At 35.2% G+C, this 26,870-nt stretch overlaps 1 protein-coding gene across 2 annotated transcripts in view; it reads right to left on the bottom strand.

The window, feature by feature from the left end:
* The window catches only part of LOC120310416 (glycoprotein Xg-like), a 33,842-nt gene extending 6,972 nt beyond the window's left edge, over positions 1–26,870 (bottom strand). The window contains exons 1-5 of one of the 2 annotated variants that reach the window (XM_039348797.1): positions 26,373–26,870; positions 11,296–11,334; positions 8,495–8,536; positions 7,988–8,053; positions 6,370–6,426 (exon numbers count right to left, since the gene is read on the bottom strand). In XM_039348797.1, the coding sequence (XP_039204731.1) occupies positions 6,370–6,426; positions 7,988–8,053; positions 8,495–8,536; positions 11,296–11,334; positions 26,373–26,430 (262 nt within the window). In that variant the 5' untranslated portion in view covers positions 26,431–26,870. The remainder of the gene's footprint in view (positions 1–6,369; positions 6,427–7,987; positions 8,054–8,494; positions 8,537–11,295; positions 11,335–26,372) is intronic. The other variant, XM_039348798.1, reaches the window with a different exon arrangement.

Below are 26,870 nucleotides of genomic sequence, written 5' to 3'. Positions count from 1 at the left end.
GATACTGGACATCACTTCTGAGCTTTCCATTTCATCAGGATGTTATTCTATTGATACCATAATATGTTATCATCTGTTTATATATTAAATAGTAGACTGGGAGCTTCCGGTGGTCAGCGACGATGATGGCGGCTACTCTGTAGCCGTCCTCCAGGGACGGCATCAGATCTGCGGAGCACAGCGCACACCAGCTGGCCCGCGGCTCGAAATCCCCTTCCCGGGCGAAGGGAAGGGGTAGAGATTACACGAATAGAGGTAGAACCTCTTAACCCCCCCTGGATTTCTTTTTTGGGGAGGTAGAAAGAGTGTTCCCTCGGAGTTCGTGCTTTCTCCGCCTCCCAGCTGTCTGTTTCTTCGGAAACAAAGCGAAACGCCGCTACCATCTCCATGCTTAAAGTTTTCTGGTGAGTGATTTTTAAAGTGGACAGAACTGTTTAAAGGATTTTACTTAGAGTGTAGAGTTTTATTTCTTTTTATTTCTCTTTTAGTTTATGCTGATTCTCTTTTTGTTTTTTTTGTTTTTGGGTGGAGAGTGAGAGTGAAAGTAAGATGGCGTTTTGAAAGTGCTTTTTTTTTTCCTTCCGGAAAGAAAGAACGGACTTAAAACAGTCCCTTTTTCTTTCAAGTTTTTTTTTCTCTCTTTTAAAGGGTTTTGGAGGTTTTGAAGTTTTTTTTCTTGCACTCTCCCTGGTCTTTTTTCTTAATCTTAAGGATTTTAGTATTTTTCTTTTTTTTTAAGAAGAAAGAAAGAGAAAATAAGATTTTTAAAAATGGCTTCAAAGAGACAACCAGCTTCTATAGTTTCTAAGGTGGTTTCCTCTCCTGCAATTGCAACTGTACAACAACAACTTAAAGCTACACTACCAGTGCTGCAACCTAAGGTTACACCTCCACCTTCTCCTCCCTTGCCAGGCTTATCTGCACAAGACATTAAAGATATAATGGGAAATGCTGTATCCCAAATCAGGGAGGAAATGAAGCAACTTTTGGAACAGAGCAAGTCTGAAAGCAAAGAGGAAATGAAGGACCTTCTTAAACAGAACAAATCTGAAAGTAAAGAGGAAATGAAAGATCTTTTTGAACAGAATAAATCTGAAACTAAAGAGGAAATGAAGGAGCTTTTAGTGGAGAATAATATTATTTTGAGGCAAGACATAGTTGCAGCTTTATCAGGATTGGCTTCTGTGGTTGTGAAATTGGATTCCAGAGTTGAAGAAGTTGCAGGAAAAGTAGATTTCCTTGAGGATAAATTCCAAGATATGGAAAAAAAGATGGAAACTTCACAAGAGGATATTCTTATGTCTCACTATAGGCAAATGGAATATGCTTTGAGAATCAGGGGTCTCAAAGAAGATATGAACCAAGATCTGATGGAGATGGTGATTAATGATCTAGCTGTTGTTTTGAATAGGGATAAAGATGAATTACGTAGAGAAGTGGAAAAAATTTACAGAGTTAATTCCTGGATTGCGAAACAAAAGAACTTGCCAAGAGATGTGGTGATCTACTTTGTAAAGAGATCTCTGCGTAATGAAATCATACAAGCTTTTTATAACAAGAGATTCCAGATTGCTGCCCAAGATGTTATCATTTTAAAAGAAATCCCATCTAAAATTTTAAGAAATAGAAAAGATTTTGCCTTTCTAGCTAATGAGCTTAAAACAAGATTGATGCCATTCAGATGGGAGATCCCGATGGGTATTGTTTTGAGCCATGCGGGGACACGTTACAGACTTAATACAGTTGCCAAAGCTAAAGAGTTCTATAATACGGTCCTGGGAGCAGGCTCATCTTCATCTATGACTCAGAAAGCTCTGGGCGGCAAGGAGGTGGAACAGCAGTCTGAAGGATTAGGTTTGATGGTTGCTGGAAAATCACAGGTGGAATGGCTGCGCCAAACAGAGGTCAAAGAGGTCAAAGAGCAAAGAATGACTCGTGCTGCATATAGACGTAAGGAAAAGGAACAACAGAAGAAAGAAGTTAAAGAATCTTCTCATGAAAGTGTCTCAATGCCAGTGGGAGGAGCAAGACCCAAGAGTTCTGCAACACATTCCTCAATGGCAGAGCTTCAGGCAGTCTTCTCCAGGCTTTTGGTTAAGGGAGATGGCAAAGTTCCTGACCTGGAATGTTAACGGCCTTAATTCTCCCCAGAAAAGAAAGAAAATATTTTACTATTTAAAGCAACATAATAATGACATTATTTGTTTGCAGGAAACTCATATTCAACTTAAAGATCAAAAGTATTTACTCAACGCTCGTCTGGGATCTCACTTTGTATCTCCTGCCCCTGGGAAAAAAGGGGGTGTGGTTATTTATGTCAAGCAAAATCTACCAGTTCGTCTGGTAGAATCAGATCTTCAAGGAAGATATGTTATGATTGAACTGGGTTTATATGGTAAGAAAATACTTATAGTGGGATTGTATGCACCAAACCAACAACAGGAACAATTTTACAGACTGTTACATCAGAAAATAATTTCGTTGGACTATAGATCTGTGATATTAATGGGAGATTGGAATGGTGTTTTAGATACACAAAGGGACAAAAAAGGCTCTTCCACTTTTTTTAAACAGGCTAAATTACCCAAAGCTTTTTTTGATCTGAAAGAGGACTGGGAGCTGAGGGATTACTGGCGTGAACGTAACCAAGAGGAGAGAGACTTTACTTTTTTCTCAGATAGACATCAATCTTTTTCAAGAATTGACTTTTTCTTGATTACAACTGATTTATATAACAGGGTAAAGAATGTTAAAATCTTTCCTAGGTCATTGACGGATCATAGTCCAGTTTGGATGGAATTGGTTCATGAAAAAGAGGAGAGGAGATCGTGGAGGGTGAATGAGAACTTATTTAGACAAGAAAGGAATGTTCAAGAATTAAAGGAGTGTTTAAAGGATTATTTTGCTTTAAATATGCACAAGGGAACATCAATATCAATGGTATGGGACGCAGGTAAAGCTTTTATGTGTGGGATTCTGATAAAAATGAATAATGTCCATAGACAAAAGCAGATCCAGAAACATAAGGAATTGGAAGATGAGATTAAATTAAAAGAAAAGTCTCTGATTCTAAATCCTACAGATGAAAAGATTAAAGAATCTATAAAATTGTTAAAAACACAATTTAACATGCTGATGGCTGATCAAACTGCAACTAACTTATTGTTTATGAAACAAAATACATTTTGTAATGCTAATAAACCAGGGAGATGGTTGGCCTATCAATTAAGAAAGAAACAGAGACGGAGAACTATAGATAAAATAAATTACAATGGCAAATTAGTGTATCAGAAGGAGTTGATTAAGAAATCTTTTTTAGATTATTACCAAAAATTATATAAGAGTACTAATGTACAATTTTTAGATATAAATAATTATTTAAGTGAGGCCAATTTTCCTAAATTAACAGAAGATCAGAAACAAGAAATTAATGAGTTAATTACCAATGAGGAAATTGTGACAGTTATTAAACAATTAAAATTAGGCAAAGTGCCGGGTACGGATGGTTTGACATCCATTTATTACAAAACTTTAGTAGAAGAGATGACCCAACCTTTATGTGAGCTTTTTAATAACATATTACAGGGTTCAGAGATTCCTCCGTCATGGCGCAGTGCTTTTATATCTTTGATTCCAAAAGAGGATCAAGATCTTACCTTACCAAAGAATTATAGGCCTATATCTCTCTTAAATGTAGATTATAAGATTTTTACAAAAATTTTAGCAAATAGGCTCATGAGGGTTTTGTATCAGCTTATACATAAGGATCAATCGGGTTTTATAACTGGTAGGTATATGAAAAATAATGTTAGACAAGTTGTTAATTTATTAGAATATTTAGATAAAAATAACCAAATCTCTGCTGGGCTGATATTTTTAGATGCTGAAAAAGCTTTTGACCAATTGAACTGGCAGTTTATGTTAAGAGTAATTGAGGAGATGAACTTTAGAGAAAAAATATTACAAGCTTTTGGTTCTATATATCAAAAACAAATGGCACAAATTATTGTCAATGGGGGTTTGTCAGAGGTTTTTGCAATAGAAAAAGGTACAAGACAGGGATGTCCATTGTCACCGTTACTGTTTGTTTTAACATTGGAAATTTTGCTGATTAAAATTCAAGAGTCGCAGGAAATAAAGGGAATAGAAGTAAACAAAAAAGAATATAAGTTAAGAGCTTTTGCAGATGACTTGGTGGTTACTTTGTCTCAACCTACCTATTCTGTAGTAAAGTTACTACAATTGATTTATCAATATGGACGGGTTTCGGGCTTTAAAATTAATAATAATAAGACTAAAATATTACCTAAAAATATGACTAATTTGGACAAGCAGATTTTGGTTAATTTGACTGACTTTGAGGTTGTTGATAAGACAAAATATTTGGGGGTTACTTTGTCTGTTTCTAATGCAAAATTGTATAAATATAATTATGAAAGGCTGTGGGTCAGGGTACAGAAAGACTTAAAGAATTGGGAGAAGTTACAGTTATCTCTTATGGGAAGAATTGCAGTGATTAAAATGAATGTTTTACCAAAATTTCTTTTTTTGTTTCAAATGTTACCCATTTTAAAGAATGAGGTTAATTTAAATGAATGGCAGAAAGGTATTAATAAATTCATTTGGGCAGGGAAGAAACCAAAGGTAAAGCTCAAAATTTTGCAGGATTTCCATGAAAGAGGTGGACTCAAGGTACCGAATTTGAAATTATATTATGATGCCGTGGTTTTAACACTAATTAGTGATTGGGTAAACTTAACAAATGTAGAAATACTCCACTTGGAGGGTTGGGACTTACTTTTTGGATGGCATGCCTATCTAATTTTTAATAAAAAAGTGGATCAGGTTTTTAAATCTCATATTATAAGGACTCCTCTACTTCGGGTTTGGAGGAAATATTATAAAAGTGATTTTAAAATACCACTATGGGCTATACCTGGGCATGCAATAGAGAGGATAAGGAGAGGAGTTAAAATGGATAGGGTTTCTTATACACAATTACTTAAATGGGATGGTCAAAATTGGCAGTTAAAATCTTCGGAAGATTTAGTATATGAAAATATTACTTATTCATGGTTTCAATATAGACAGGATAGATGGAAGATGGATAATAGTACAGGCTTGCTTAGAGAAGATGAGAATCTCTTTAAACAAGTAAGAGATCAAAGGCGAACTCATATTAAGAGAATTTATGGGGTTCTAGTGGAACTGGATTCAGAATCAGAATTAATTAAAGAATGTATGATTAAATGGGCACAAAATTTTGGTGAACCAGTTCTATTGGACACCTGGGAAATTATCTGGGTGAGAAATGTTAAATTTACGCAAGCCCAGAACCTAAGGGAGAACTTTTATAAAATGTTTTATAGATGGCACCTTGAGCCACAAAAAATGTCTCGTATGTTTCCTGACTTACAGCCTAAATGTTGGAGATGTGGATGTTTGAATGCTACTTACTATCATATCTGGTGGTCGTGTAAAAATATAAAAGCTTTTTGGATTAAGATATGGTGGAATATTCAAAGAATTTTTAGAAGGAGGGTAAAATTTACCCCACAATTATTTTTGTTAGGTATTGTTACCGATTGTGATACTCAAGAGACTATATTGATGCTAAATTTCATTACAGCCGCAAGGCTGTTAGTAGGGCAATACTGGAAGAAGGAATCTTTGCCTACTTTGCAAGAGTGGTTTTTAAAAGTTTCTTATCTGGCGGAAATGGCAAAGATTTCGGCTTTCTTAAAGGATCAATCACAAGAGAAATTTTTTGCCATATGGGAAAAATGGATAAATTTCATACAATACAAATTGGCTATAAAGAAATACCATCTAGCTTTTTCATAATTTGTATTTAAATTTGTATTTTATAGATTGTATTCTTTCTTTCTTTTCTTTTATATCTTTTTTTCTTTCTTTTTTTTCTTTTTTAAGTATTTTTTTCTTAATGCTTATGTTTTTATTGTTATATATATTTTATTGTTAATTATCTTATAAGTTGATTATTTTTTTTAGAATTTTTAAAATTTTAATTAAGCCTATATTCAGCTCTGGGAAGCTCGGGGGGAGGGAGGGGGGTGGTTTGGGAGGGTTTGGGTGAGGGTTGTCTTGTTTTTTGTTGTTGTCTTTTTTTGTTTTTTGTAAAATTTTCAAAAAAATTTCAATAAAAAAAAATAGTAGACTATAAAATAACATTGAGAACCTTGGCAATTTCCCCTATATAACAGACTTCTATAAAAGTTAAAGTATGAATTTCAAACTGCTTATAATGGATTAAAATGCTTGTTAAAAGCAAATCTACCAATTAAATTATTTTGCCACATTGCTAAAGTAGAGGAACATGAATCACCTGAAAAAGAATCTATACGCTACCTGCTGGGCGTGGAGGTAAAGATTTCCCATCATTGAGATCTAGGTCATTAAAGGCACCTAAAAAATAAAATTAATTATGTTGTTACTCTTTTCCCTGTCTTTCATACTCTCATTTTCTCCATCTTGAGGATTTCAGAATCTATCTGAAACATTAGCTGATGTACCAAAATGCATCTTGAAGTGTCTTGCAAATGGTTTGATGGTATTTGATGTGAAACTACCTGTCAGACCTGCACCAATCCGATCCCTTAGGAAAGAAAAGCCTTTGACTCCATTTGGTTAGAGCAAAGGGTTCTTTTACTAAGAGTGTTGGTTGCAGTAAAATCAAGCTTGCTCTGAAATTAGCATGCTCACTGGATACAAAAATGAGATGTAGGTTTGCCCCAGCCCTCAGTCCCCCCATAATCAGACCGTTTCCAGCCAACTGAAGCTCACCAAGATGTTTTGAGAACTCTGAGATGTTTGGGGGTAATCCACATATTTCTCAGGGTGCCTGGCCATGGGATCTGGTCCTTCTCACCTGTGATTTCCCCCCCCCAATTTCTTATCATGTATACAAAGCTTTATTGTTCTTTCATTCTTCCTCCTTTCATCCTCCTCCCCCTCTTCTTTTAATGGCAGGATGCCTGTGAAGCCCCCAAGCCAAGCCAGGCAGAGCTGACACTACAGATATCTAAAAAATGTAAATGGTCAAAAGCAGAGTCTTAAGCAATCATGCAGAACAGCAAAGCAGATTCTTATGCATGATAACTAAAATGAAAGACAGGTAAGGAGGAATATTAAGAAAGCAGCACCAAAGGAAATTGTTGTGGCCTTGTTACACAACTTGGTCTTTCAAGGTCATGCAAATTCCTGCAGCCAACTGCCACTCAGGCTTTCTTGTATAGACATTCATATTTCACATACTATTCCCTTTATTTGATGACATACATCTACTTTACAGCCTAGTTAATATAGATGATATGAACAGTACTTTCTTTAAAGTACTAAAAATTAAATTAGAACTGCTGATCAATATGTTCCAGTAATATTGATCCATGGATTTAAATCAGTGGTTCTCAACCTGTGGGTCGGGACCCTATTTGGGGTCGAACAACCATTTCACGGGGGTCGCCAAACAACACAGTCGGCCATTTTTTTCCCCCTTTTCCTTAGCTGTGCTACTCCCTTTTATTCTATTGGCTTTTGAAAGCCAATAGAATAGACTCTCTTGAATAGAGTCTAATACTATTGGCTTTCAAAAGCCGATAGGAATTATCCAGGCTGTCTCTGCCCTGCTGAGCCTGCCAAAAGTCCCATTCTGCAAACAGTGCTGCACCAGTTGAGTAGTCCTTGACTTACGACCGGTTGAGTAGTCCCCGACTTACGACCAGTTGGGGGTCGTGGCATTAAAAAGGTTGAGAACCACTGATTTAAATGAAAAGAGTAGAAAGGTAGCTAAATATTTCAAAACTTAACAACAAAACCAAATCTTACCAGTTGCAATCGTGCCGCCACCGACATTGCCACCATTAAAGGAATTTCTTAAATCAACATATTACAAATCAATAAACATAATCAAACCAGTGGAAGGAAAAATATTATGAATAGATCTAAATAACACATATTCCTTTCTTACCGCCATTTCCATGATTATCTGAATATGGTCTAAGGTCAGGATATAAGAGAGGTCGGGGTTTGTTACCTAGAATAAATATTTCCAGATATACAGTAAATTTCCTTATCATACATTTTATTTCTTTAGGAACAATAAACATTTCTTTAATCTATTCTTCTCCAGAAAAACACCTTGGATTACAATGCCCATAAATGCCAATTATTATTCTTGTTATCAATACTGGAAGATTGTTTTTATCTTTCTTTACAATAACCATTAGGAATGGGCAATTGATGGAAAGGGACAGGAAAAAAAATGGCATTCATCTTTAAGAATTAAGCAGGAGTTGCTCTCTGGAAAAAAACAAAACCACTCCAAAAAAGGTTACAATGTCCAAACCAGCAGTATACAGTATTAGGAAAAGCTCCTTAAAGAGTATTGAGAACATTTCAGTTATAGTTTAGATCTGGCACAAAGAAAGCTTTAGCACTGTAGTATTTATTTGAGCAGCTGCAATTTAATACTTACCCCCTGGTGGCTTTTTGGTTGCTTCAGAAGGCTTCTTATCATCTAAGCAAAGTAAATGAACATTACTGTATTATTAAGATTATCAAAAAGGAGGCTAGTTGTCATTTCTAAAACTCATTGTGATGTTGACAACACAATCTTCTCCTCTCTTTATAAACCCTCAGAATTAGCACAAGCTGAGCAAATGAACTCTTCATTTTTAAGGTCCCCTAATTCCCAATATCACATGTCTACTAATTGCTATTAATATACTATTTATATTCATTATTTTCAGGAGGAACAAAAATAAAAGAGGTATTTTAAGCTTCCAATATTCTTTACAAACTTATCAATAGTATTCTTAAAAATGACTGAAAATCAAGCCAGTTCCCTTTTGCTCTCTTGGGTAAAGTTTTTAAAAATAAAGTTTTTAAAAATATTTATATAATTTTCCTGTGAAAAAAGTTCCTTTCAAAGAGATGCAATTTTCAGGACTCAATTTAAAAAAATGACAAGAAACAAATACTGAATATCTCAAAGTTCAACCAAATGGAATTTAGCTTCAAGATATATTCAGTTCCACAAATACTTTACCTCTAAGATTGCCTGGACGAATATTTTTTTTTATTTGATAATTATTTCTAAATTAATATATTGTATGCAATATTGCTTAGTAAAAAATGTTATGAAATATGCTAACACTCTAATTAGATGCATATGAATATATGGGGATAGATAGATGGGGAACTCCCGAAGACAGGCGTAAGATACAGAAGGATCTTGACAGACTTGAACATTGGGCACGATCTAACAAAATGAAATTCAATGGTGAAAAAGGTAAGGTTCTACATTTAGGCAAGAAAAACCAAATGCACAGGTATAGCTTAGGAGGTACTTTGCTCAATAGTAGTAACTGTGAGGGGGATCTCAGAGTCCTAGTGGACAATCACTTAAATATAAGCCAGCAGTGTGCTGCAGCTGCCCAAAAAACCAACACAGTGCTAGGCTGCATTAATAGAGGGATAGAATCAAGATCACGTGAAGTGTTAATACCACTTTACAATGCCTTGGTAAGGGAACACTTGGAATACTGCATCCAGTTTTGGTCACCACGATGTAAAAAAGATGTTAAGACTCTAGAAAGAGTACAGAGAAGAGCAACAAAGATGGTTAGGGGACTGGAAGCTAAAACATACAAGGAACAGTTGCTGGAATTGGGTATGTCTAGTTTAATGAAGAGAAGGACAAGTGGGGGGGACATGATAGCAGTCTTCCAATATCTCAGGGGTTGCCACAAAGAAGAGGGAGTCAAGGTATTCTCCAAAGCACCTGAAGGCAAGACAAAAAGCAATGTATGCAAACTAACCAAAGAGAGAAGCATCCTAGAACTAAGGAGAAACTTCCTGACAGTTAGAATAATTAATCAATGGAACAACGTGCCTCCAGAAGCTGTGAATGCTCCAACACTGGAAGTCTTTAAGAAGAGATTGGACAGCCATTTGTCTGAAATGGTATAGGGTTTCCTGCCTGAGCAGGGGGCTGGACTAGATGACCTCCAAGGTCACTTCCAACATCATCATCATCACCATCAATAATAATAATAATAATAATAATAATAATAATAATAATAATATAATAACAACAACAACGTGAATAAATAAATAATATTTTAATAAAGAGGTATGTATTTATATTCTTTGGAAGCAAGTGTGTACAGCTTACATTGGCTGATCTTGAAATTTTAAATAGGGTCAGCCATAGTTCATTTTTGCCTGTACATATGTGGTAACACACTAAGAAAAAGCAGAGCTTTAGGCTAGATCACTGTTTTCTAAACTTGGCAATTTTACAATGTGTGGACTTCAAATCCCAGAATTCCGCAGCTGGCTTCTGGCAGCTGAAGTCCACATAGCTTAAAGTTGCCAAATTTGAAAAACATTAGAATAGAATAGAATAGAATAGAATAGAATAGAATAGAATAGAATAGAATAGAATAGAATAGGAAATCTGGAAGGGACCTTCAAGGTCTTCTAGTCCAGCCCCGTACTCAAGTAGGAAAACTTATACTATTTTAGATAAGTGACTGTCTAGTCCAGGGTCTTCAAACTTGGCTCTTTTATGACTTGTGGACTGAACTCCCAGAATTCCTCAGCCAGGCACATTGACTGAGGAATTCTGGGAGTTGAAGTCCACAAGTCATAAAAAGGCCAAGTTTGGAGATCCCTGGTCTAGTCTCTTCTTAAAAAGCTCCAGTGATGGTGCTCCCACGATTTCTGAAGGCAAGCTGTTCCACTGGTCTTTAACCAAGTTAATGTATATAAATATTGCTAAAATCACATAATAATGTTAAAAGTTTACAATCTTATGAGGCTGCATTAGTGCATTACTCGCTGTTCAGGGCAGCATGCACAGCCACGTTTAAAATTTTGTGACACATTAATGGTATATACCATTTACTATATCTGATTTGGTGGGAATACGTTGTTTAAACAAAGGTCTAGTTGTAGTCATCCATCATTTTAATTTTCTAAGAATCCTTATGGGACGCACATGTGGAGAACCAGTATTGAAAATTATTAGGATGTTAAACACTAAGGGTTGGATTTGTAGCATGTCACATCCCATTCATTTTTTAAAAAAAATTAAAAAATCATTTAAAAATCAAGTGATGCAGGAAGTCTAGTGGGCATGAAAAGAAGTATCTATCTGTTGGTTGCCATGAGAATAATGTTACCTACCTTTGACATAAGCTGAAACAAAATTCAGTTTAATGAAAACATTTGACTTTTCAGTAAGAATTTTTTATTTTCTAATATACTTACTTGGGTCAAGAGCATCTTTTAAGTCAAAATCGCCATTGTCTATCAAAAGAAACACAAACATTGTGTTTAGGCTGGCCTGTAAAAATATTGCCATATTGTATGGTATATATATGGTATACCATATGATATATGGTAATATCTCATAGTGAGACGGCATCCTAGGAACAATGCAAATGTATTGTTTACTCAGTTCCTGAATATATTTTATGATGGATCCTGTTCCTTTTTTGCCCATCTTAAAATCTAGTCTTAAAATCTCATGTCCAAAAGATTTTTGATCAATAGCAGATAAATTCACAACACATTCAGTGAGCTTTCAATAACCAACAACTCAGTTATATGAATATTGAACAGATACTGTATATCATGTAGAATACATTTGAGACATCTGAAATAAGCAGCTGAAATTCACTGCAAATTCACTTTTGCTAAGCAGAGAGAGAGAGAGAGAGAGAGAGAGAGGGAGAGAGAGAGACTTTCTGATTATGGATGCTGGCGAGAAAATATTGTTGGAATATTCATGAACAGGAAGAGTCATGTAGTAACTCAGTCAGCCGATGTGAAGAAAGTGCTACTAAGTCTGTGCAAAAGAGTATTGAGTTAGGAGCTGGATTTCCAGTCTCAAGGTTTATCTCTGGTCTGTCTCTGTAAGAAATCTTCATTAAGCTATGTTGCTGTAAAGAAGAATGGTATTGTAAATATTTTTATATAAATATAAAGTTATTTGAATCAGCTAAATGCAGTCAACTGTAAGAGCTTCTGATTTATTTTTCACCAATTAGAGAAATTAAAATTCTCTAATAGGTTATGGGCCCAGAACTTACTAAGGACTGCATTGTAATTTAAAGCTGGAAGAAATTGCCTGTGTTTAGAAAGTATAAGAACAAGGCAGAATTAGCAGAATGTCTGCAATGGAATTTAAGGAAAGCTGTGTGCCTCGTTTGGGCCAGAAGAATTACATTGTGTGGGCTGCAAAAATGGAATGTTTGCTGAAAGCTAAAGAGCTGTGGTATATTGTTGAAAATCCACCACAAGTATTTTCAGCTGCAGATCAGAAAAGCCATGATCAAGCTATGGCTTATCTCATCTTGAATTTAGATGATGCACAATTTCTAAATGTTGCAAATTTAAAGCCTGCAAAGGAAATATGGTTGAAATTGAGAGCTGTGCACGTGAATGTTTCTGCTTGCAACATAGTGCAATTGTCAAGAAAACTTTACAGAGCCTGTTTGCAACCAGGTGAATCTGTGGAACAGCATTTAAATAAAATGCAAAGTTTATTTTTGGACTTAGAACAACGTGGGATTAAATTCCCTGAGTCCCAGAAGGTTTTATTGGTGTTGAACAGTTTAGATAAAACCTGGGACACAGTTTCTGCAATATTTGAGTGCAAAGAAGAGCAAGACTTAAATTTTAGTGTTTCTATAATTATTTTTTTTTTATTGAAAGTTTTATAAATTTTACAAAAAAACAAAAACAATACAAAACAAAAGACAACATATACAAAAAAGAAACTAAACATTACATATATTAAAAAAAAAAACCCATCCCCCACCCCTCACAAAAACCCTCCCTTCCCCCCCCCTGAGCTTCCCAGAGCAGAATATAGGCTTAATTAAAAATTAAGAAATAAAAATAAAAAATTAAATTAAAAAATTTATATTTATATATATATATATAAAAATATCTATATATATATATAAAAATAAAACTTATAAAAAAGCTATGTGATATTTTTGTATACCCAATCTAAATTGTATAAATTTTATCCATTTGTCCCAAACAGCAAGGAACTTCTCTTGCGTTTGTTGCTTTAAGAAAGCCGAAATCTTTGCCATTTCCGCCAGATAAGCTACTTTAAGAAACCATTCCTGCAATGTAGGCAAAGATTCCTTCTTCCAATATTGTCCTACTAACAGCCTAGCGGCTGTAATCAAATTTAACATCAATACAACCTCCTTTGTATCACAATCTGTAACAATACCTAACAAAAATAATTGCGGAGTAAATTTTACCCTCCTTCTAAAAATTCTCTGGATATTCCACCATATTTTGATCCAAAATGCTTTTATCTCTCTGCATGACCACCAAATATGATAATAGGAAGCATCCTTATAACCACATCTCCAACATTTGGGTTGCACGTCAGGGTACATAAGAGACATTTTTTGTGGATCAAGGTGCCATCTATAAAACATTTTATAAAAATTCTCCCTAAGGTTCTGTGCTTGTGTAAATTTGACATTTCTCACCCAAATGGTTTCCCAAATGTCCAATGAGACTGGGACACCAAAATTCTGCGCCCATCTAATCATACAATCTTTAATTAATTCCGTTTCTGAGTCCATTTCAACTAATACCCCATAAATTCTCTTGATATGGGTTTGTCTTTGATCCTTAACTTGCTTAATAAGATTTCCATCTTCTCTAAGAAAACCCAATTTACAATCCACCTTCCATTTATCTACTAGTTGCCTATATTGAAACCAGGAATAAATAATATTTTCTTGCGCTAAATCTTCCCGTATTCTTAACTGCCAGTTTTGCCCATCCCATCTAAGTAACTGACTATAAGACACCATGTCCATTTTTACTCCTCTTTTTATTCCTTCTATCGCATGCCAAGGTATAGCCCATAATGGAACTTTAAAATCACTTTTATAATATTTTCTCCAAATCCTAAGTAAAGAAATTCTTAAAATATGAGATTTAAAGACCCAGTCCATTTTTTTATTAAATATTAAATAGGCATGCCACCCATAAAGTAAATCCCATCCCTCTAAATGAAGTATCTCAGGATTTGTCAAATTTACCCAATCACTGATTAGTGTTAAGACCACCGCATCGTAATATAATTTCAAATTTGGTACCTTAAGTCCACCCCTCTCACGGAAGTCTTGCATAATTTTAAACTTAACCCTTGGCTTTTTCCCTGCCCAAATAAATTTATTAAGACCCTTCTGCCACTCACTTAAATTAATCTCATTTTTCAAAATCGGTAACATTTGAAACAAAAAAAGAAACTTGGGTAGAATATTCATTTTTATCACTGCAATTCTTCCCATGAGGGATAATTGCAACTTCTCCCAATTCTTCAAGTCCTTCTGTACCCTGACCCACAACCTTTCATAATTATTTTTAAATAATTTTACATTAGAAACAGACAACATCACCCCCAAATATTTTACCTTATTAACAATCTCAAAACCCGTCAAGTTAGCCAAAATCTGCTTCTCCTGACTAGACATATTTTTAGGTAAGATTTTAGTCTTATTTACATTAATCTTGAAACCCGAAACCAAACCATAATGGTGAATCAACTGTAATAAGTTTACTGCAGAATAATCAGGTTGCGACAAAGTAACAACCAAGTCATCCGCAAAAGCTCTCAACTTATATTCTTTTTTGTTAACTTCTATTCCTTTAATTTCCTGAGATTCTCGAATTTTGATCAATAATATTTCCAGTGTTAAAACAAACAACAATGGCGATAAAGGACACCCCTGTCTAGTACCTTTCTCTATTGTAAAAACCTCCGACAAACCTCCATTAACAATAAGTTGTGCCATTTGTTTTTGATATATTACCGTAAGAGCTTGTAATATCTTTTCGCCAAAATTCATTTCTTCCATTACTCTTAGCATAAAATGCCAATTCAATTGATCAAATGCTTTTTCAGCATCTAAAAATATGAGCCCTGCAGGAACTTGGTTGTTCTTGTCTAAATATTCTAATAGATTAATAATTTGTCTAACATTATTTTTCATATACCTTCCTGTTATAAACCCTGATTGATCTTTATGCACAAGATGATGCACCACCCTCATAAGCCTATTTACCAAAATTTTTACAAATATCTTATAATCCACGTTTAAAAGAGATATAGGCCTATAATTTTTTTGGTAAAGTAAGATCTTGATCCTCCTTTGGAATCAATGATATAAAAGCACTACGCCATGAAGGAGGAATCTCTAAACCCTGTAAGATACCATTAAAAAGATCATTTAATGGTTGGATCATCTCCTCCATTAAAGCTTTATAATAAACAGCTGTTAACCCATCCGTACCCGGTGCTTTCCCTAGTTTCAATTGTTGAATTGCTGAGGCAATTTCCTCCTTAGTAATTAAACCATTAATTTCATGTTTCTGATCCTCAGTCAGTTTAGGAAAACTTGCCTCAGCTAGATATTTATTTATATCTAGCAGTTGCACATTAGTAGATTTGTATAACTTTTGATAATAATCCAAAAAAGATTTTTTAATCAATTCCTTCTGAGAAACTAATTTACCCTTGTAATTTATTTTCTCTATTATTCTCTGTCTCTGTTTCTTTCTTAATTGATAAGCCAACCATCTCCCAGGCTTATTAGCATTACAAAATGTATTTTGTTTCATAAACAATAAATTGGTTGCCGCTTGATCTGCTATCAACATATTAAATTGTGACCTTAGTAACTTTACAGATTCTTTAATACTTTCATCAGAAGGATTTAAACTCAAGGCCATTTCTTTTGATTTAATTTCATCTTCAAGTTCTCTACGTTTCTGCATCTGCTTCCGCTTATGACAATTATTCATTTTTATCAAAACACCACGCATAAATGCTTTACCTGCATCCCATACCATTGACATTGAAGTCCCCTTATACATGTTCAAAGCAAAATAGTCCTTTAAACACTCCTTTAACTTTTGAACATTCTTCTCTTGTCTGAACAAATTTTCATTAACTCTCCAGGATCTCCTTTCCTCTTTCTCTTGAGTCAGCTCCATCCAAACTGGGCTATGATCCGTCAGTGATCTAGGAAAAATCTTTACATTCTTTACTTTATTATACAAATCCGTAGTAATCAAAAAAAAGTCAATTCTTGAAAAAGATTGGTGTCTATCAGAAAAAAAAGTGAAATCTCTCTCCTCTTGATTACATTCCCGCCAATAATCCCTTAATTCCCAGTCTTCCTTCATATCAAAAAAAACTTTAGGTAACCTTGCTTGTTTAAAAAAAGGAGAGGAACCTTTCTTGTCCCTTTGTATATCTAAGACGCCATTCCAATCACCCATTAATACCACTGATCTATAGTCAAGCAATGTTATTTTTTGATGTAACTGCTTATAAAATTGTTCCTGTTGTTGATTTGGAGCATAAAGTCCCACTATAAGTACTTTCTTACCATATATACCAAGTTCAATCATCACATATCTCCCCTGGGGATCTGATTCTACCAGACAAGCTGGTAGGTTTTGTTTAACATATATAACAACTCCCCCTTTCTTCCCAGGAGCAGAAGATATAAAATGAGATCCCAAACGAGCATTAACTAAATATTTCTGATCTTTAAGTAAAATATGAGTTTCCTGTAAACAAATAACATCATTGGTATGTTGCTTCAAATAATAAAAGATTTTTTTCCGTTTCTGAGGAGAATTCAATCCATTAACATTCCAGGTCAAAAACTTTGCCATCTCCCTTGGCACGCAGCCTGGAGAAGACACCATCAAGATCTGAAAGAGCTGCATGTGTTGCATAACTCTTGGGTCTTGCTCCTCCCACCGGCGATGATGCACTTCCAGAAGAATTCTCTTTAGGCTCTTTTTTACGTTGCTCCTTCTCTTTACGCTTATAAGCTGCACGAGTCATCCTCTGCTCTTTAACCTCCATCTGGCGTTGCCTTTCAGCTTGTATCATCTCAGCGGAAACCAAACCTAATGCCTCAGATTGCTGCTCGACTTCCTTGCCACTCGGAGATTTCTGACCAGATAGAGTTGAGCCTGCACCCAGGACCGAAGTATAAAACTCTCTAGCTTTGTCAACTGTATTCAATCTATAACGTGTCCCCGCATGGCTCAAAACAATACCCATCGGAATTTCCCATCTAAATGGCATCAATCTAGCTTTGAGCTCATTGGTTAAAAAAGCGAAGTCTTTCCTGCTTCTTAAAATTTTGGATGGGATTTCCTTTAGAATGATAACATCTTGGGCAGCAATCTGAGATCTTTTATTGTAAAAGGCTTGTATAATCTCATTCCGCAGGGACTTCTTTGTAAAATAAATCACCACATCTCTAGGCAAATTCTTCTGCTTAGCAATCCAGGAGTTAAGTCTATAAATTTTTTCCACTTCTCTATGTAATTCTCCTTTATCCATATCCAAGGCCACTGCCAGATCAGTAAGGACCACCTCCACCAAATCTTGATTCATATCTTCCTTGAGGCCTCTAATCCTCAGGGCATACTCCATCTGTCTGTACTGAAACATCAAAATATCTTCTTGTGAGGACTCCACCTTCCTTTCCACATCTTGAATTTTATCATCAAAGGAATCAACTTTGTTTTCCACTTCCTCAAGCCTTGCATCGAGCTTAACCACCACAGTAGCCAAGCCTGAAACTGCTGCAAGTATATCTTGTCGTAAATCATTATTATTTTCTTGCAATTTAGTCTTTATCCCCGTTATCTCTTCTTTAAGATCAGATTTAATTTCTGATTTAATCTGTGAGGCAAATTGCTTCATTTCCTCTCTCATTTGAACTACAATCTCTCCCATTATGCCTCTGACCTCTTGTGCTGAAAGTCCAGGCAGAGGGGGGGAGGGTGGTGGCTGAGCCGGTGGTACATGTTTAGATTGTTGTTGTAATTGTGCAGTGGAAGTTATAGGAGAAGAAACAACCTTAGGTATTGAAGCAGGCTGCTGTCTCTTTGAAGCCATTTTAAAAAGCGCAGTTCTCACTTCCCTTTCCCCTCCACACAAGAAGGGAGGAGGAAAGAAAAAGAAAAAGAATTTAAAAAGAGACAAACTATAGTCCTTGAAAATCCAGAGAAAATCCAAAGAATAAAAGATAAAAGAGCAAACAATTCAAAAGAAAAAATTCTAAGCCAAAAGCAAAAGCAAAAGCCAGTCCTTAAAAAGGGAAAGTAAAACAAAAGGGAAAGGAAAAAAAAACTCCGACACTTTCAAAACGCCATCTTAAATCCTTTCACTAATATAACAAAGAAAAGGAGGAAAAATAGTAAAAATCAAATAATAAAAAAAATAAACACCTAAAGTATATAACAAAAATCCTTTAAACTGCTCCGTCCGTTTAAAAATTACTCACCAAAATACTATAAACACGGAGATAGAAGCGGCGGTTTCTTTTGCTTCCTAGGAAGCAAAAACAGCTGGGAGGCGGAGATCAGCAGGAGCTCCGAGGGAACACTCCTTTCACCCCCTCTAGAAATAAATCCAGAGGGGGTTTAGGGGTTCTACCTCTATTCCTGCGTTCTCTGTCCCTTCCCTTTGCCCGGGAAGGGAATTCCGAGCCGCGGGCCAGCTGATGCGCGCTGTGCTCCGCGGCTCTGACACTTCCCCAGCTGGACGGCTAAAAGATAGCCGCCATCGCCGTCGCCTCGTACCGGAAGCTCCAAGACTTAAATTTTGAAGCTTTAAAGGCATGTTTGCTTAATGAAGAAGAAAAATGCCATTTTAGAAGCAGCCACGAGGAGGAGAAATTCCTGAGGAGGGGGTCCAGACTGCAAGTCTCCAGAGGAGAAGAAACAAGCAGATCAAACCCGGACCAAATTGCAACACAGGAGAGATTTTGCAAGCAGAGAGCTGCTCAGCGGGAAAAGACTTGCTACAATTTGCAGAAAAAGACATTTGTGCAAAGAAAAAGGACTGCTTTGCAAAAGGAACATTTTGGTGTTGCAAGAGTTTGCAATAGCAACAACAGAGACAAGTGGCTAATTGATAGTGGGGCAAGTCAAACAATTGTTAATGACTCTAAATTATGTTGCAGGTTTGTTCCAGTAGCACAAGAAGCTGTGGCTTTGGCAAATGGCCAGAAAGCAAAAGTCATTGGAAAAGGCGATGTAAAAATTCCATATTTGGAATCAAAGTTTACCAATGTGCTTTGTGTACCTGAGATGGAACATAATTTGTTAAGTGTGTCTAATTTAGATAAACAAGGTTTTGAGATCATTTTTATAAATGGGAAGTGTCTCATCAAAAGGAATGGGAATATTTGTGCAGAAGGCATAAAGGAAGATAATCTATATGTATTGCAGGGAAAAGGGTTCAATGTTCCCATATATTTAAGAATGCTGCAGAGCATGATTCATGTGTTCATCTTCTGCATAGAAGACTTGGCCATGCAAGCTTTAAAGTTTTGCAGCAAATGCAAGATTTTGCAGAAGGGTTAAATTTGAAGGGATGCAAAACATATTTGGACTGTGCAATATGCAAAGCATCAAAGTCAAAGGCATTCCCAGTTAATAAATATAGCACAAGACAAACAAAAAGAGTTCTAGAGCTGGTCCATGCAGATCTGGTGGGACCTATGCAATCCAGTTTGGGAGGAGGAAAATATGCACTGGTAATTGTTGATGATTATAGCAGGTATTCGTTTTGCTACTTGCTTAGAGATAAGACAGAGGTGCTACAACAATTCAAACAGTGGGTAAGTTTGTAGAGAGAAGGTACAGACAACAAGTGTGTCAATTGCAAACTGACAGAGGTACTGAATTTATGTCAACTAAATTCCAACAATGGTTGGGGCAGTTGGGGATAAGACACAGACGTACAAATCCTTACACAGCAGCAGAGAATGGTGGAGCTGAAAGAAGGAATGGTGTTTTGCAAACAATGAAAGATTCATTATTAGAGGATTCTGGTATGAGCAGTTCATATTGGGGAGAAGCCATATTGACTGCCAATTATATAGTTAACAGGCTGTGGAGTTCCTCCATTAATAATACTCCATATGTCATTCTATATGGGAGAAAGCCATCACTGGCACATTTGAGAATTTTTGGAAGTACTGCATGGGTACATATTCCGAAAGCAATCAGAAGAAAGGGACAGCAAAAGGCAAGAAAGCTCAGGTTTGTGGGCTATGAGCCAGGGTCAAAAGGGTATTGCTTTAGCGATAGAAGTAAAATAATTGTTATTTCAACAATTTGAAATAACAGAACAAAATTGGGACAGAATTAATGCAAATTCTGGGTATGTCTCATTTAATGACGGTGATCTGTTTAGTGACAATAATTCATCTAATGATGAAAAAATGAGTATAGAAGATGTCAATGTTCAGGGAGGAGAGGCTGAACAAGACATGAAACCAGAAAGTCTTGAGACACAGGAGCAGTTAATACCTCGTAGGTCAGAGCGATGTAATAAAGGAATTCCGCCTGACAGGTATTCTGCCAGCAAGGTAAAGGTTTGTAATGTGTGGTATGAGCCAAGAAGTTATAAAGAAGTGTTGGCAAGCTGAACAAGAAAAATGGAAGGAGGCCATGGATAAAGAGATGAAATCCATAGGAGACCATGAAGTATTTAAATCAGTGACTTTGCCACAGGGAACCAAAGCTGTGGGTTGTAAATGGGTATATAAGAAAAAGGTATTGCCAAATAATGATATACAGTATAAGGCCAGGTTAGTGGCACAAGGTTTTTCACAATTAAAGAATGTGCACTATGATGAAGTATTTGCGCCAACTGTGAAAAGTGAGAGTATAAGATTAGCACTGGCATTGGCAGCGGCATATAAGCATAAAATCTGGCACTTTGATATCACAACTGCATTCCTCAATGCTGAGTTAGAGGAAGAAATTTATATGATCCAAGCACCAGGATATGAAATTGCAAAACCTAACATCGTATATAAATTAAACAAGGCTATTTATGGGCTGAAGCAGTCAGCCAGAAACTGGAATATCTGTTTAGATACTGCTTTAAAGGATCTTGGATTTAAAAGTTGCAAAGCTGATAACTGTATATATACTGGACAGTTACAAGGAGGGAATTGTCTACTGTTATCATTTGTGGATGATCTTTGCTTCATCGCAAAGGATGCATCACAAGTCAAAGAATTTGCTGATAAATTAGGAAAGAAATTTGAATTAAAGAATTTGGGAGAAATAAAAAAGTTATCTTGGTGTATGGATACAGAAAAATGAAAAAGGTGGTTATATTCTCAGTCAAAGGAGAAAAATTGAGAAGTTATTAGAGAAATATAATATGAAAGATTGCAATACTGCACCCATGAGTGCAGATTTTTATAATAGTTTAAGTGCGGACAAAGGTGAAACTTGTGATCAAGAGATATATCACTCAGCAGTAGGGAGTTTGTTATATCTATCACAGTGGTCCAGACCAGACATAGCTTGCGCAGTAAGCATTTTGAGTCGTTTTACTGCTGCACCTACATAGTTACATTGGATGGGTGTAAAAAGGGTTCTCAGATATTTAAAGGGAACTATAAATTTGGGTCTTCAAATACAGATTACTGAGGAATTGAAATTAAAGTGTTATGTCAATAGTGACTATGTAAATGACATAAACACAAGGAAATCAAATTCTGGGATTATAATATTGTTTGGAGGGACTCTGATTGGATGGAAGTCCAGAAAACAAACAACTGTTGCTATTTCAACAGCGGAAGCAGAGTTTATTGCTTTATCTGAATTGTGTTCTGAAGTAACATGGTACGTACAGTTGTTGCAAGATTTAAATATTAATGTAAAAGAATCTGTAAAGGTATTTGAAGACAATGCTGCCTGTATAAAAATGGCAACTGGTGACAGGGTGAAGAACAGAAGTAAACATGTAGACATTAAGTATTGTAATGTCAGGGAAGCTGTAAAAGGAAAATTGATTAGTTTACATCATTGTTCTTCTGAGGATAATTTGGCAGACATGATGACTAAACCACTGGGTAATGTTCACTATGGAAAATGTATTAAGTTAATAAGTCTGATGTCTCTTCCTGTCATGAAGGGAGGAGTGTTGGAATATTCATGAGCAGGAAGAGTCATGTGGTAACTCAGTCAGCCAATGTGAAGAAAGTGCTACTGAGTCTGTGCAAAAGAGTATTGAGTTAGGAGCTGGATTTCCAGTCTCAAGGTTTATCTCTGGTCTGTCTCTGTAAGAAATCTTCATTAAGTTATGTTGCTGTAAAGAAGAATGGTATTGTAAATATTTTTATATAAATATAAAGTTATTTGAATCAGCTAAATGCAGTCAACTGTAAGAGCTTCTGATTTATTTTTCACCAATTAGAGAAATTAAAGTTCTCTAACAAATATCCACTATAGTTTTTCCAAAAAGAATTATTTCTTATTTTTTGTAACAAGTCATATACATGATTAATGGACCCAGATTATGGTATTCTGTAATAACAGTGTTATTGAGGTTAGGAGTATGCAGAGCTATTAAGGAAAAAAAATCTGATTTGTGAAAGAAACTCCAAAGAAATATTTCTCAACTGGCTTAAATACAGTATAAGTTGAAGTCAGGAGAGGTTTTGGCAGGCTTTCAAGATTCTGTGGGAATCCCTTAATCTCATTAAAATTCTAGATTATATCTATTTCCAATGGTTATCTGTCAGCCTAATGATTTCAGTTATATTATGGACATGTAGAAAGACTGTACCAGAGACTGGCCTATTTCTATGTCCCCACCATGTCAGGTGTGACTCCAGTGTTCTATGAACATCTTTGCCAGTTAACTGCTGCACTAAAAAAAAAAAATGCAAACTTCTGAAGTTGGGGGATGGATGGTATCCTATTGGGTCAAAGTTACTCTTCTTTTCAACTCCCTCTGCCAAGTTCCTCTGCCCCAAACTGAAGTCAGGACACCATTGTGTTTTGCCACTGTCTCCTCTTTTCCAGTCAGTCTGACTCTTTGCCATTTGCCAAACACTTGCTACCTTTTTACCTCCTCCAGTGTCCTTATTTAATAAATTGTTTTCTTATTGCAAAAGCAAATGCAGGACAAGGATTAAAATAGGCCAAGAAAATACTGTTTGGAGATATGTATGTATGTATGTATGTATGTATGCATGCATGTATGTATGTATATAGTGTTCCCCTATTGGCTAGTTGAATGATGTATTGGTCTATTTAGACTGCTTATTCAGCACCAAAGTGACAGCACTCACAAGATGGCGTGAATAAAGCTCATAAAATATGGGATTGACAAAAATGGGACCTATTTAATTGTACCTAATGCAGAGGCAAAAAGTATTGGTTACTGGACTGAGAAAATGTTGGGCAGCACTATAATCTGGAATTGAACCTTTGAAAAAAGTGTTAGATGAATAACTAATGTCACTGAATCTTCATAACTGTGGGGAAAGTTGCTGCATAGGACACCACCAATAACAGTGCAGTTCTTTCCTATTATAAAACAGTAATGGACTAGAATTGCAGCATGGAGAGAGACAAATACAATAATAATAAATAATAGGCTCTGGAAGAAATGAGGAAGAAGAAAAAGTTGATGATGAGTATGAAAAAAAGTTGTTATAAAACACTGACCCTGTGAAAAATTGGTTTAGTTAAGAGAAAGCTGTGGGATTAAAACAGGAGTAAAATAACAATCAAGCTGTCAGGTACCAAAACTCAAAAAGATTATAGAAATGTGGAAGGAATAAATGGCCACTGGTGTAATTGGAGGGAAAGCAAATCAAATTTCTAAATAGATTTAGAAATTATTAGCGCAATCTTTGGCACAAATGAAATATGTCTGTGTATACTTAAACATACAGTATTTATTAATAACACCGGCATGATGTTATCTGAGTCATGCCTCATTCTGATTTGGGGAGGGGTCGTGAACATATCAATATGGCATAGAAGCTATAAAAATGAAATAATGTGATTTTATGACAATATAATTAACATTTTAAAAGTCACGGGTGTCAACTTGATCACATGATGTATTGTGACATATCACAACTTTTTTGCCTTTGCGGAGCCAGGGTGGGCGTGGCCTGTATATGATGCATCCGACCCATGTGCCACCAGTTTGACACCCTGCGTTAAGGTATTATTGTGAGAGATAATGAATACTTTTAGCATTATCTCTACAGTCAAGACTGAATCAACGATAGAGGGTGGGAAATACAAGCTATATAGCAAATATGAAAAGTATTTTTGATGTATGACTCATGTGTAGAAAAGGAACATTTATTATGTTTTATATTAATAAGTATAACAAAGAATACATCTTGTAAAGCACACTGCCTGCATGTAGAGCTGTCTCTGCATGTGAAATTCATAATTGTAGTTACATAAAGAGGCAACTCCCAATGCAATTATTTTGGAACTAGAAAGTCCACATACTTGACTTAATGCGTGTTATGCTTAAAGGCTGAAACATTTAGAAATAAGAATCTAGATTCATTTGGCTGCACAGATTACTTTTTACCAAATTCACATTAACCATCTTCTTTTCTTTAACATTCTCATTCCTCATTCTCATCCATTGTAGATAAAGAGAACCAGCTGCAATACTTTTCCCATATTTTTTTCTTTAAACTTAGAAAAAAGTTGAAAGAAATTCCAAAACCCTTTAGTAATTTAAACTTAGTCATTAAATATGTTTCAGACTGTGTAGTTAAAGGAATTTGATCAAAAACACCAGACAGATTTCCAATCAAAGCTGTATGCTGAAATCAAATTTATACAATCTATCAATATTTATTATGGTCACAGACCAACAAATTTACACAAAGTTAACACTTTTTAAATTCAGAGGGCACTGAGAAGCGTTTACCTTTTATCCAGAGACTTTTTTGGAGTCTTTAATAATTTACTAAACTTGTCATATCTTCCATTAACAAAATTGTAGATGAGCAGGCTGATCCAATAGTGAAATCAAGTTCCATCAGTTTGGAATCTTTGCTCTCCCATAAAAAAACTACATCCAGCCCCCTGTGAATTCCGTTGACCATTATTTAGCACCATTTTGGCTTGACCATTGGTGGATCAGATTCTTATGTATAGGTAGCATGTAATAAATTTTTAGTGCTTGAATTCCTGGTTATTCGTGTCTGACAAAAATAACTACAAATTGTAATCAAGAGAAGACAGATTTGAATTATTTATTTTTCTATCATTGCTAGTAGAAAAGCTGTAGCTTTGGTGAATGAAGAAGATGCTACAATTAATATGTAGATACTACATACTACAGCTGTTAAAAGTTATTATTTGAATAAAACTCTCATGATCACCTACTTGAGGTAAAAGTTATGGGAACTAAAGTTCTTTAATATCTGGAAAGGTACATTTGTTTTGGCACTTTTGTTTATGCCTATTAACTTGGATTTTATTTCGAAGTTCTAATAAAAACTAAGATCATTTTGTAAATTATACATGAATGTATTGTTATAATTTGGGAATCAACTTGATAATTTTAAATAATGAATATATCATGATGGGATTGTTTGCATTGTAAAATACAGTATCAGCTTGAATATTTCAGTAGATAGGTTTACAGTGAAAACTAAATGAATATTGCCTGTACTATATAGGTTTCCAAAGATGATTTAATTCATTTCAAAGATATTCATAATTTCAGTTTATCTTCTATTTAGCAGATGCTCTGACATGCCATGTTAAAACATCATAAAATCTTATCCTGAATAAACTTGTACAAAAAGGAAATAAAATGATCCCAACATCAGGTTAGAGATTTTTATTTCTACAGGGGAAAATATGAGTGCAAATTGTATTCATATGAAACAAGACTGTGATCATTGCCACCAAAAGTGTTGCAAAGTTTTAAGTATTGAAGGGCTTTTGTTTTAGAACAGCTTTATTGTCTATGCAACCAAGATAATTTTCATTCTAAAAATCTAAAATATAGGTGAAAGCTATTTTAAAAATCAGTAGCATCCAATTATACCTGCAGTTGTCTAGTTCCTAGTTTTTTAAATAATTGCTTCGAACTAGAAGATTAGAAATTGTCCTGTAATGGTGTAAACACTAGAAACAAATGACAGATCACTTTTTAAAATTTATAACTCGTGTTACTGATTTTCATTCACAGCTTCACCTATATATAATTGAACATATACATACATCTGAAGTCTCGCTCAATATTGATCAGTGATCAACACATGCCATAGGTTCAATTGTCATATGCTATTGAGATAAATTAACATATGACTTGGTACATCAGTTTCCTATCAACCCTGAAGTACAGAAGTGGGCTTTTGATATAACTTGAGTCTAAAATAATTTGTTTTAGAAAAACACTAGAATTATATCAATATTACACATAGTATCCATCACCAAAACCAAAGAATCCAATAACTTACCTGCAAGAGTTAACAGAATGTATCCAATGCACAAAAAAGCAATTGGCAGCCTCACCATGTCTTGGTTTTTATTTTTATAACATGAAGTAAAGGTATTAGAATTAAACAAAAAAATTCTTAGTAAAGTATGTACCTCTCCAACCACAAATCTTGTAGATGCCTTAAATGTCCAATTAACAGGGAAGGTGGGAACAAAACACAATCCAGTCACAAACTAGTTCAACATTTAGCAGCTGTTTAATGCAACACCCACACATAGATGTTGCAAGAATCATCCCTCAACTAATACGTAGTAAGAGGAATTTACATTGAGAAAATGGGATGAATCAAACTGCTGGCAGCCCTGAAGAGGCCTGGATCAATTTTTTTCTTTACTCATCTCTCTTCAAAGAAAATTCCCAACCTTTACAAATTTGTTTTTTAAGACTCAATACAGACAAACTTGATATGGTATAAAAATATACATATACCTTGCATTCATCCTGAAGAGGATAATGT

Source organism: Crotalus tigris, unplaced genomic scaffold (assembly GCF_016545835.1).
Source record: "Crotalus tigris isolate CLP2741 ecotype Arizona unplaced genomic scaffold, ASM1654583v1 scf7180000018174.72280, whole genome shotgun sequence".
NCBI classification, from domain to species: Eukaryota; Metazoa; Chordata; class Lepidosauria; order Squamata; family Viperidae; genus Crotalus; species Crotalus tigris.
Note: the sequence above shows the minus strand (reverse complement) of the source record. Positions and strands in the feature narration are given on the sequence as shown.